This window comes from Gouania willdenowi, chromosome 9 (assembly GCF_900634775.1).
Source record: "Gouania willdenowi chromosome 9, fGouWil2.1, whole genome shotgun sequence".
Lineage (NCBI taxonomy): Eukaryota > Metazoa > Chordata > Actinopteri > Blenniiformes > Gobiesocidae > Gouania > Gouania willdenowi.
This window is the reverse complement of record NC_041052.1, coordinates 34,523,805-34,537,322: the sequence shown is the minus strand read 5'-3', so window position 1 is coordinate 34,537,322 and position 13,518 is coordinate 34,523,805. Positions and strand designations below refer to the sequence as shown.

The 13,518-nt window shown below is 37.5% G+C and overlaps 1 protein-coding gene across 11 annotated transcripts in view; it reads right to left on the bottom strand.

The window, feature by feature from the left end:
- LOC114469240 (membrane-associated phosphatidylinositol transfer protein 2-like) overlaps positions 1–13,518 on the bottom strand; it is a 108,691-nt gene that overhangs the window by 46,795 nt on the left and 48,378 nt on the right. For 7 of the 11 annotated variants that reach the window (XR_003674741.1, XM_028456531.1, XM_028456529.1 and 4 more), the window contains 2 exons: positions 3,753–3,967; positions 1,195–1,340 (listed from right to left, as the gene is read on the bottom strand). Coding sequence is in view for 10 of the 11 variants with exons in the window: in XM_028456531.1 (XP_028312332.1) it covers positions 1,195–1,340; positions 3,753–3,967 (361 nt within the window). In the remaining variant the exon portion in view is untranslated. The remainder of the gene's footprint in view (positions 1–1,194; positions 1,341–3,752; positions 3,968–13,518) is intronic. The other 4 variants (XM_028456532.1, XM_028456534.1, XM_028456538.1 and 1 more) reach the window with 1 other exon arrangement.

The following is a 13,518-nucleotide window of genomic DNA, read 5'->3' as shown; positions in this document are numbered from 1 at the left end:
AATGAAAGGGGAAAAGGACGTTTATTGAAGGTTTTTGAATGAATGCATTGTAGAAATGATTGAACTAATGGTGTAACACTGTGTGTACCAGTGGGTGTGGTAAGAGCGTGTACGGGCTTGTGCTTAATAGCTCAACATTCTTACTGTAACTGAACTTAAGACGCAGAACACGAGGGATTATTCAACACCATAACAAACGCTGCACTGATAAGAGTTTAACCCATCACCTGCTCATTAATCAGCATTTTTCTACTGTTTTGGAGCCAAGGTACATCTTTTCATAAGAAAAAACCCAAGGCACACCACCAACCATAAATGTTTGAATTTTTTTTTTTAACTTTGTAGCCTATATTAACAATATACAATCATTTTATCATAATGTCCTGAATAGGAATCAAATAAACACAAAGAAAAACGTTTTTATGATCTTTCATATTTTTTGCAATTAAAAATATGCAGTATGGCTGAGCAATATAGAGATTCAGAAAGCATATATCGAGTTTTCTATTTTGGCAATATAGAAAATTAAATAGCTTATTTTGTATTAAAATACTACGTCTCAGAACAGCATTAAAAACACAGTTATTGATTTCTGAGTGCATCCTAACCTAGACCTTCCCCTAAACAACCCCTACTACAGAACTCACTCACACATGCTGTCTCTTATAGGAGAAGAAGCCAAAAGTGGCACATATTGTGCGCCTCTTTTTTAATAAATGTGCCTGTGTGGCATTTTGCAAAAATATCGAGATTCATATTGTACATCGCCATTTTGGGAGAAAATATCGAGATATGAGTTTTGGTCCATATCGCCCAGCCCTAATATGCAGTCATTATTATCAGAGTGTCTTGAATACAAATATATATATCAGGGGTGCCCAATCCTGGTCCTCAAGGGCCACTATCCAGCATGTTTTAGATGTTTCCTTCTTCCAACACACCTGATTCAAATGATCAACTCATCATCAAGCTCTGCAGAAGCCTGATAACGATCCTAATCATTTGAATCAGGTGTGTTGGAAGAGGGAAACATCTAAAACATGCTGGATAGTGGCCCTCGAGGACCAGGATTGGGCACCCCTGCTATAGCATAAAACTGCCACAAGTGGGCCTCATGCACTGACTGTATTAAACAGAAGATACAGATCGTGAAACACAGAGTGTGTCACACAGGTTAAAAAGTGATGATCTCACCAATACTCCTCTGTCTCGTATCTGCTGCAGACATGTTGAAAACATCCACTTGGTTGCCTGTGTCAGGTTTGTAGTACGTCTCGATGTCAATGGAGAACTTCTCAACAAAAGGACAGGTGTATCTAAAAGAGGTGTAATAATAACCACTTTAACGGAAACAAAGAAAGAACAAATTATTATGTTAAAAATACATTATTCATTTATTCGGCAAGTAGATGCATCAGGTTTTTCTATTAAAAAGTTTTTTTTTTTTTTTTTCCAATTTGTTGCGAGATCCAATGCACCGAGGCCACGCTCTGATGCCTTGGAGCTGGAGTGTCAAACTAATTTTAGTTCAGGGGCCAAATACAAAGCAGTTTATCTTAAAGGGGCAGTATTATGAAAAAAATCCCTTTGTAATGGTTTTGCTCCAATGATATACATTCCTTTAGCCTCATTCAGAGGGCCAAAGTTAAAAAGTTTTCTCCCTCCCTTGTTATTCCACATTTTTAAAAGTCAGCTCCAACCGGGCAAGTTTGATTTTTCTCGTGTTGTGATGTCACAACGCAGAAACTCCTCTTCCTGACAATCCTGGCTCCTCCTACCCCACATAAGAATCTGAGCTCCTCCCTCTCAAACTACCTCACAGGTAAAACAAATGGTAAGTTGATATTACAGTTAATATCTTGACATTCATTATAGAGATAATCCAGTATATAGATAAACCAAAGTGCACTCAACAGTTCCACTTTTAGTAGCCGTTATACCACCTTATATCGCCTTTATGGGATGATCTGACGTGTTTGTGACCCAATGCAATGCAGCGGTCGGACAAAACAATGAACTATCATCTTAAATTGACTTTTCCTGTGGTCAGAGATGAGTAAGGAGGAGAAGGAAGTGACTGTTAATGATTTACTGCTGCTGTTGTGATAAACACACACGCTGAAGCTGCACTTTTTTTGTTTTTCTTTTGTTTATTAACATTGCCCTTTTGTGTGTTGTTTAACTTTGTATGTTTTTGGAGTCATTTTGTGTTTTTGCTGGAGCATTAACTCATCAAAAACAAAAAGAGAGAGATTGTGTGTTTTTGTGTTGTTTGTTGTGTTTTTGGATGCATTTTGTTTCCTCTCATTTTGTGTTTTTGTGGAAGTTTTGCATTTTTTTTTTGCAGGGGTTTCTTTTTCTGCATATTTTTTTATAATTTGAAGGCCACACATTAAAAAAAAGGGATTGTGTGTTTTTGCGTTGTTGTTTGTTGTGTTTTTGGATGCATTTTGTGTATTTTCGTTGAAATTTTGTTTCATTTGATCTTATTTTGTGTTTTTGTTTTGCATGTTTTTGGAGTCATTTTTATGTATTTCTAGAAGCTTTGTATGTTTTTTTTTGTCATTTTATGTATTTTTGTTGTTTATTATTGTTGTCCTTTTGTGTGTTCTTTAGCTTTGTATGTTTTTTACAGTCATTTTGTGTTATTGATGGAGTTTCTTTTCGTGCATATAATCTAAAGTGTTTTTGGTGTTATTTCTAAGGGTGGAGCAACTTTTTGAAAGAAAACAACCCCCTTCTGACTGCTTAGCAAAGGGAAGATGAGAGCCGAGCTCCATCTGTTGTATCTGCAGCAAAACTGTCACTTGCTGAATAGATGTTGGTATACCACATGCTTGGGGTCTATCAATACACTGGCGGAACATTCAAGGGCACATCCTCTCCTCTTTCACCACCTTCACGTCTCTGAGTTTGTCAGACCCCATGCAGACAAGCGGTCAGACGCTGAGAATAAAAAGCCATAGACGTGTAACAGCTGCGAGTCTCTGCTGGACACATATGGACGTGACAGTCTGCGAATTAACACTGTGAGAGCAGGCAGTGATGCTTTTATTATTTCTATACGGCTAGGAGACCTCAAAGAGAGAGTTCATGGAATTTATGGTTTGCACTAAAAAACTAACTCAATAATTTGGTTAAAAATGCAAGAAAATTTCTTGTGAAATAGCCTCAATTGAAACAAATGTTTGCACTACAATTATTAGTTGGATTTGGAGTTGCATCTTATGTTAGCCTATTTCCTATTAGTCTCACCTTTCACATTTTAGACAAAGTATTTAAATTTAGCATTTTTAGTTGTAAAATGTCAGTGTGACTGCTCTCTATGGGTTGAATGCCAGTTATTACAATTTAATTTTGCTATTGGCTGAGATTAGATCACTGTTGGCCCCGCCCCCTCCTATAAAAAATGGTAGGAGGGGCTAGGTTTCCTCCTCTCACAGCCCTCAGTGAGCATTGATTGAAAGCTCCATGCGGAACTAAGCAGTGCTGTGGGGGCTGGGCTGCTGTCAGTGGACGTGTCTTAACTACTCTAGGAGCCACGCCCGTAATCAAGGCATTTCTTTAAATTTCCCCCCTAGTAGCAGGTCAACACTTACACTTTAAATGTTAATGAGGTAAAGACATGCAGTATAAAGTACACAAGTTGCAGTAGTTTCAGTATTTACGTTATATTTCACTGATCACTGAAGTTTCTAGAGACACGTATAGTCACTAACAGGGTATGAATGCAACCCTCGAGTGAAGCTCACCTGGTGCGAGTGTAAGGATAAGCGTTCCATGACTCCTCCTCCACTCTCAGAGCAGCTTTGGGAAGGATGGACCGGAACCAGCTGGGGATGTGCATGCCGATGTGGTAGACTTTGTGTGTGTACTGTCCTATTCCACCCGGTCCATCTGTGTAGGGCTTATTCTCCAGGATCTCCACCGCACTGCCTTCACCACAGCTCTCCTCTCGACTCTTTTTCTGAGCGGAACAAAGAAACACATGGAAGATGAAAATCCTAGTCTTTTGGATAGAAAAGTAGCTGTATTCTAAGCTAAATGTTGTAGACGGATAAAGGGGGTACTTGGATTCAAAAATAAGAGAAAGGGGGTACTTGAGCCCAAAAAGTTTGAGAAACACTGCTCTAAGGGACAGCACGTGTGAGTGAGTTCTGTAGTGTGGCTTGTTTAGGGGAAGGTCTGGGTTAGGATGCACTCAGCAATCCATCTAACTGTGCTTTTCATGCTAGTCTGAGAAGTAGTGATAGCAGCGACTCATAAAACAAGTATTTTAATACAAAAAAAGTCATAAACCAAAAATAAAAATGTGATATTCGATATTGTAATTTTCTATATCGCCAAAATAGAAAACCCGAAATATTTTTGAATCTCGATATATTGCCCAGGGCTAGTGCAAACGCTAAACAGTAGGCCAGGACACATTTGATAACTTTCTGGAAGCTCTGCCAAGTCTGAATTGCAAATCAAAGGACGCTTAAAAAAACCAGCTCATGAAGCCACACCTTTTCCATAGTTACATTCCAGGTGCACAGAGGAAGATGTGGGTTGGGTGAATTCAGAGCAAGGTAATACGAGTTACAGCGACAGGAATGTGAAGCTGTTGAAAGAAGGCGGCGATGGTGACTGTTGCAAAATCAGTGCAGCAGTGTAAAGTCCAAGTGCTCACGACAGCAAAAACAACCATAAATGCCAGCGATGATGACTGATTGATTATTTTTATCGGCTTCATCAGCAGTTGCTTAGTCTTTGCACAACGCGTGTAGCTGAAAGTTTAATGGAGCTGTGCAGGAACAACATAATAAGCAGACGGAAATGTTCCTGGAAGAAGATGTAAGCAAGCTGGTGAATCACATGAGCAGGAAGGGAGGAAGCCATGACACATCCAGCAGTCAGCAGAGCATTAGCTCTGACAGGCCATTCATTAAAAACCCACCCTGCTATCAACAGCCAGGATACAGGCCGAGACACAGTGCAGACACCACAGCACACCAGCTCTAACCATAACAATGGAGCAGTCACCGGAAGACGGGAAAATCAATGTTGCTGTGAACGCTGCTATTTTTAATCCAAATGCTAGAAGGCATCGCTTTATGTAGCGAAAGGTTCTTTAAAAAAAAAAGGGCTGGGGTCAATTACTTATAAATTACAATTACAGTCTTCAATTATCTATGTTCAATTACAACTCAATTACGATTACGTTGATCGGCATTTCTCCAATTACAATTAAAATTACAATTGTTATTTTTCCCCTGAAAGTCAATTACATTCTCAATTACTAAAGTTAAATTACAATTAATCACAATTACTGAGCCTTTAATAAATAAGCCCATGAAACGTAACCTTCCTCTTGTGTTAGCTTTCTGTTAGCATCTCTTATGATCACCGACCAGTTTTGACCCATGTCTTAAATCAGCTGTAAAATGGCTATGACGATGGATCAGTGGTAGAGTGGGTCATCAAATAACCGAAGGGTTGGTGGTTCGAATCCCGCCCTAACTAGGACATTGTCACTGTGTCCTTGGGCAAGGCACTTTACCCACATTGGCTCGTATGAATTGTGCATTAATGTTGGTGGTGGTCAGAGGGGCCGTGGGCGCGAAAAGGCAGCCACACTTCTGCCAGTATGCCCCAGTGCAGCTGTGGCTGCATTGTAGCTTTCCACCACTGATATGACTGGTGCGAATGAATAATGGTTTCTGTATGCACTTTGAGTCTCCTCGAAAAAAGCGCTCTTTAGATCTAAGCCATTATTTATGAATTTATTTTTTCTGTCAGTAAACCCCTCGATTTCAATTTTTTAAATATGGTAAAATGATGAAAAGTTGATATGAAACATATTTGTTAACTATGTATGTGTAAGACATAGAACTGTAACATGGTTCCACAGGTTTTTGTTTAATTTAATTGTAAAAGACAGTTATGATCGAATTTCCGTGACAATTACAAAGTAAATGATCTGAACTCAATTACAATTCAATTATAATTACAACAGCAACAGATTCTTTCAATTATAACTGAAAAATTCTACAATTATAATTGACCTCAACCCTGATGTCAACTGTAAATGTTTGGATGTCTGCTCTGACAGGATAGAACTCATTTCCTGGTGATTTCCTCAAGCTATCAAGTTAGCGTGGCATGTTTTCTGTTCACAAAGCTGCACATTGCTTAACGCCATAGATGCTTTACTAGATCAGAGTCTAGACACATTAAAAAAACAGCTCAAATGTTACGTCTCCCACGTTCCAAACTTACTTATTGCTTCACCATATACCCCAAAAATAATATTACCACCTGCAGTTATGACCAAGATCTTTCTATAAGACTTCCACGGTGGATGCATCGTAGGCTACATGCTGCTGCGGTTGCCATGGTAACTAACATACAGCAGTGAAGAAGGGTAGCCATTCTCTTTCCTTCCACCCCCTCACTCATGTCTTCCGATCCCTCCTTTTGCAGCCTGTCTTTCCTCCATTTGCTCTTTTCATTCACTTTTTTCTTGTGAACAAAGCCTGACCACCGGCATGCTGCTTATGTCATCGTTTCCATGGCGACCGAAGCCATACAGCATCGAGCTGTGCATAAAAGTCGAAGTCATGAGGGAAGGTAACCACGGGTCAGTAAAGTAAGGATTCCTTGTTAACTATAGTTCTCAAAGGATTAAAACATAGTGTAAACCTAATCCGTAGAAGGTTTGTTTTTTGGTTATTCCGTTTTAGAACCAAATAAAAAAAAACAAACAAGGTGTTTGTATTTTGTTACGGTTCAAATAGTATCCAAATAAACTGGTGACTGACTATCGACTCTGAGGCTGATGTGAGGAACAATAGATGTTAGAACTTTGACGATTTGATATTTTTGCAAAAAACAATTACACAGCTTTTTTGAGGGTAGTAAAAATATTTATTTTGTACGTTTTATTACCGCTAGCCACTAATGGCAGCCATCAACACAGACGGATGTTGACCCTGTCTGTGGGTCCCCTCTGTGTAGTGAGATTAAAATATGAAGCTCTCGTCACAGTTTCCCCGTAAATATCCAAATATCTCACAAACAGAACAAGATATAATTTTAAAACAGAAAAATGCTGCTTGTCTGGTTTTTGATTTTTCTGTGTATCTGTTTTGGTTTTAAGTCAGTAAAACAAAATATCCACACCTTTTATTTGTTATTTGGATTTAGTTTAAAAACAGAATAACCAAAGAACGAAGGGTACACGGATTCTGACAAGCAGCATTTTCCTGTTTTAAAATTAAATCTTGTTTGTGTGATATTTGGATATTTAAGGGGAACTTCATGTTTTAAGCTCAGCATACAGAGGGGACCCACAGACGGGGGCAGACTTTTACTCCTGGACAAAAAAAGAGCAACGCATTAGTCACAATATTGATGACCAGGTGAATTGAAATGTTATTAATACATTAATTAATTTTTTTTTTTAAAAAAAAGGATGTTATGTAAAACCTGCACATGATATGAGATTAAATACCAGACGTGGTGTAATGAATCTACTGGTGCTCCTCGTTTCTTGTGATCAACTTCCGTCTGCGTTGACGGCTGCCGTTAGTGTCTAGCGGTATTGTAACGTGTAAAATAAATATCTGTGTAATTGTTTTTGTAAAAGTTTCAAATGCTAGAAGTTCTAACATCTATTGTTCCTCACAGTTGATAGTCAGTCACCAGTTTATTTGGATACTATTTGGACCATAACACCACAAACAAAACTTAAAACGTGAGTAGCTTTTTACTGAAACATCCACAGACTGCATGAAAACAGGAGCAGAACCAGAAAACTGCTGAAATTAATCCTAAGCAGTCCTATTGTGTTAAAAGTCTCGCTCTAATTTGCCTGTAAATATCCAAATATCTCACAAACAGAACAAGATTTCACAATTATTATTTTAAGTTTAAAACAGAAAACACTGCTTATCACATTTTTGATTTTCTTGTATTTCTGTTTTGGTTTTAAGTGAGTAAAACAAAATAACCACACTGTTTATTTGTTATTGTGATTTAGTTTAAAAATGGAATAACCAAAGAACAAACAGTACACAAATTAAACCCATGAACAGGATTTATATTGTCAGATTCAGACTCATTTGTGCAAATATCTGCTTTATGAAAAATGGAGATTGTGTGTATAGGGCATAGTTTCCTCTCCAGCAGCTTGCACAGTTCAGAGAATGTAGGTACACGTGTCATGCAGTGACAAGTTGGCGCTGTCCTCAATTGTCTTCTCGCTCTGGGGCATGTCCGCTGAGTCATGCTTTCTATCAGCTACAGAACAACTAGATTACCTGCCTGATTGGTGCAATGAAGAAAAACATTTGAAGGGAACAACAAAACAATAAACACGTTTGAGAAATCCACCATTATATCTGCAGACACCACTACAGTGATGATGTACATGAAAGCTTTTCTTGTAGCATTAAGCAGTACCAGTTAAAAGAGTTGTTGTTTGTGTTTTGAACGTGGGTGGGTATCATATTCAAACAGTTTGCCACATAAATACTCATTATTTTCATTGTAAGACTGGTTCTGGAAGGAGAGGCCTCTGGTAAAATTATGATTAAAGCCTCATGCAATGGCACCATGACCTAATGGTTTTACAAAGTAACAAAACCATTAGGTACCAGTGGGTAAACTCAACTTTTTAAACAAGCTTTTAACTTATTATTGTCCTGTATTTTCCTTTTTTATTGTTAGTTTCTTCTTTGACTTCTATGTAATTGTTTTAACGACTGTAAACTGCCTTTGAGTATTTAGAAAAATGCTTATAAATAAAATGTATTATTATTATTAATATTATTATAATTGGCACTCTTAGATAAGACTGTTTGACTTACCATAATTATGCTACAAATAGCTTTGGTTTAAAGCTGCTGGAGAAGACATTTTTCATCCATAGTGTCAAGGCCTCATAGATCAATAAAACGAAGATCATTTCATTTAAAAAAAAAAAAAAAATGAATTGTTGCTCGAACGTTTGTTTTAATCTCCACTAAAAACATTTCATTTATCAACATTTTCGAAAAAGTTTGGCGTATTGCATTGTGCAATGTTGAGTGTCGTAAAAGAATGCATAGAAGTGTTTTTACTTCATTTTTATCATGATTTCTTGCGTTTGACCCCCAAAACTCTGCCAAACTGACTTCCCAAAAAATTTTGGGTGTTTTCATGGACGGAATATTGTGGCAAAACAATCGCGGATGTTTATTTTGGGGTTTACCAGGAAAGATCCAAATCCAAATAAAATGTAATTTCTTGCAGAGTGAGGTGATATGAGGTGATATCATGAGGAATACCGTGAATTTTAGAACAAAAATGGTGTCAAGAACGAAAAACAAAAACACTTTAATGCGTTGAGTGTTTACAGAGGTGATCAAAGCAAACTTTTGCACCACAATTTCAACCTTTTACATCTTTTTTTGAGCAATTTATTGATCTATGAGGCCTCCACTATCTGTTTATATGAAAAAAATGTTGTCTCCAGCTGCTTTGATATACTAAGGCTGCTTAAACTACTTGAGTACAAGAATTCTGAACCCAGCTAGACCTCTGGACCAGTACCATTTAGCGTGCTCATCAGCAAACTGTTAAACTGCCACTTAAAGTACACACTGCATAATCCTGCAGCAAATAATCGCTAAATGTTTACAGGTTAACATCTGCATGTTCTCGTGAGGAATAAACTGTTTAAACTGAAAAACGCACTCAGATACCATAACATTTTTAAACAGCAGTAAATATCGCTCTTGCAAAACTATGTTTGTCACTGCACCTGGCAGTACCGCTGGATTAAATAAATCCGCCTTTATGCACACAGGAAGCTATAAGGAGCTAAAGCTGTATAATTAACCCCCGTCTACTCGCCAACAGCAGCTCTGAAGTTGTGGTTTGACAAACAGACCCTTACGACTGACGCCACGGCACATTGACCCAGCGCCATCTTGGAAGATGACGGCCCGATTTGACTTATTGAAAGCAGCCTATGTGCTAAACGATTGTCGAAGGTCGTCTCCGTTTTACCTCAATATGTCGGAGGCCACGGATTATGTTGACACTCTACCAGAAGCTGAGAGAAGTCGGTACAAGGAGAAACTGACTCTGATGACCCCTACAATGTTGCTGTTGACAATTAAATGGAATAAAGATCTTTCTTATTTCCCAGGAGTGACTTATCCTGACATTGTGAACTACCTCGTCTTTACATCTAGCTCATACACAATGGACCACATGAAAAGTTTCAAGGGACTGGAAGCTTACAACCAGTGTGTTTGTGGCTGGATTTGTGACGTAGCTGCTTTTAGTCATAATGGTTAAATCCAGGGTAAGAAAGCTAATTTTTCAAAATGAATCTGTAACATGAGTGTGAAATGCTGGTTTTCCAGATCTGAGCTATTTTATTGATGACATAAATTTGTGTGAAAAATAGATCTGCACACTTAGATCAATGCAAACACAACAATTTAGTTAATTTAGTTTAGTTTAGTATACTCCAGTCCCAGCCATGTTAGAAGACCCAAAGACAGCGCAAAAGCGTAAATGTTTCCTGCGGTGGCTTGTTCTTCCATCATGGCGGAGGGCCGTACATCACGTGACCTGTGAGGTCATGTGGCATGGGTTTATTCAACTCTTCACATAGACAAAACGCTCACAGTGTTTACAACGTAACACAGGGGTGTCAAAGTCATCTTGATTCAGGGATCGAATACGGACCAATTTAATCTCAAGTGGGCTGCAGATTATAGGCTCTGAAACAAGTAATTTTATCATTAATGTGCCCCAGTTTGCACTTCCACCTATAATAGTATTTAAAGTACGGTATGTAAAGCACCAACAATTCCCAAGCAATAAGTGACAGATAAAAGTCCCTGCAGGTGCTTACATTTCCTTGATTTTGTGGCCATTTTTTATATAATTTTGGAAAAAGTTGGGGGAATAATTTGCAGAAAATTGTAGGATTTTGAAAGAATTAAGAGAACAAACATGTGTAACACTGCCCTCTCTTTTTATATTCTCCCTTTAATAAAGTGTTTCTTACCCTTCCTTAGGGAGGGCTGGTGAAAAAAAAAGAGAACACAACAATTTGAAGTTCAAAATGACTGCCATCATGTGATATAATCATGGGAGAACTATGAGCCCTGGAACAAATGTGTAGTTTCTTTGAAATTGTATTTGGAGGGACAGATATCTACAACTGACATAGTTGGTGATTTACACCAGTGGTTCTCAAACCTTTTGAGTACTTTTGAATGCAAGTACCCTCCTTATGTCCGACTACTACTTTTTGCTCAGAATTCTGTGAAAAAACAACTTCAGAGCATAATGATGGAATGATAAAACACTTTTTAAAGAATCGAATTTTGTAAATAAGTGAAATGAAACAGTATTTATTGGACCATTTTTTTGTGTTTTTGGTGTCATTTTGTGTATTTTGATGTTGTTTGTCTTTTTTTAATTCAGTATATCTCTTATTTTATGTGTTTTTGTCGTCATTTTTGTGTGTTTCAATTATTCTCTCTCAGTGTGTGTTTTTGGTTGTTTCTTATGTCGTTTTGTATGTTTCGCTGTAATTTTTGTGTATTTCGTAGTGTGGTAATTAATATTATCTCTTAGTGTGTGTGTTTTTAGTGTTATTTTGTGTGTTGCTGGCAATAGTAAGTATTTTTCTCACTTAGTGTGTGTGTGTGTGTGTTTTTGGTGTCATTTTGTGTATTTTGTTGTTGTTTGTCTTTTCTTTTTATTATTCAGTATATTTTTCTCTTATTTTGTACGTTTTTGTTGTCATTTTTTGAGTTGCAGGTCATCATTTTTATTTCTGAACTAAAATCAAACATTATAAAACCCCATATTTTTAATGGTTTCATTTGTTAATTTTTCTCTCCCTCTACTTGAGTTTGACACGTGTGATGTAATACATCCACGTGCTTTGTCATTAAACCCGAGCAACGCCCCCTCCCCTCCTTCCTGTAGACGCGTGCAGCCTGTGATGGATGGAAACGGTGTTAAAGAGTTTAAATTAGGAGATCTATCAGCACACAAGCGTCTTTGTTCCACGCGCGTCACAGACCGTGTGACCAATCGTTTCATAATCGAAGCAGCCAGCCAGCGTCGTACACCTGGAACGATTCCTGTGTTTATGTTCCCTCATTGTGTCCTGGTTCCTGCTTTTTTAGTAGCTGTGTAAAAAGCAGACGTGGGACTCATTTTCAGCCCTGGAGCTTCATGCCTCAGACCGGCCAGCGTTAGATCAAAACATATTATTATAAAAAACCACGTTGTAACCTTACATGATGAGTCTACAATAGCATGCCGTTCTGTAAAGCCTTGTGATTCAGTGTATTGTTCTAAAATAAGTTCAGGTAAGGGTTGTTTCAAAATTTAGAATTACACATCCTTTTCAAAAATTGCAGAATCTACAATTATCAATGAAGGCAGTGGTTCCAAACTTAATCTGCTGTACGTCCTTTTGAAAAAAAGTGCTTTTTTAAAAAGGGTCAAAAAAGTTTTTTGAAAAATAAATAAATAAATAAAAAATAAAATAAAAATGGGACTGTTCTTCAAATGTCATAAAAAATAATGTACAATTTACAATAACATATTTTAGAACAGTTACACAGCTCTTTATCAATAAAATGTAAAGAAAAAACATTTTCTATTTCTCATGATTCACTGAATTTATTTCATATCAGGATGCACTTATAACAGAACTAGAATGTATGAACGCAATATCTTTAATGTTAAGAAAATTAAAATAAAACCATGATTTTTCATTTATGCTGTTTGGAAAAAAAAAGGACATGACTACTACACTAAGTACAGCTATTGTTAATCATCTGCTTCATTTATTAAAAACAAGATGGTAAATCACATCAAATGCATATGTAAATACATTAATTATTTAATAAATATCTATTATTCAGACAAATGGAGTTTTAAAGGTCCAGTATTATGCTATTTTTCACCCATCTCCATTTGTTCTAAGAACCCCAACAACATAGTATTTGAGGTATATTTTCCCAAACTCGCCTGTTTTCTATAGTTTTAGCCTCTGAAAATTCACTTTCAGAGCGCTCCGAAAAACAGGCTGTTTTTTTGGGCCTTCATGCATGTGCATACATACACAAACACTGCTCCAGCGTGTGTATATCACAGCAGCAGTAAATCGTTAACAGTCTTCCTTCTCCTCCTCACCTCTACTGACCACAGAACTAGTCCATTTCAGACAATAGTCTATTGTTTTGTCCAACTGCTGCGTCACATTGGGTCAAAAACACATCAGATCATCCCATAAAAACGATATGCGGTGGTATAACGGCTACTAAATATGGAAATGATTGTGACCGCTCGAGCTACACTGTAGGGAAGTAAACTCAGCTAATAGCTGAGTCAGCCGTTTCAAAAGCTCACATGAGCTGCTACGCCACTTTCTTATCATCTGCACCTATTCTGGTCGCAGGAATATTCAATTTAAGGTGATAGTCCATTGTTTTGTCCGACCGCTGCGTC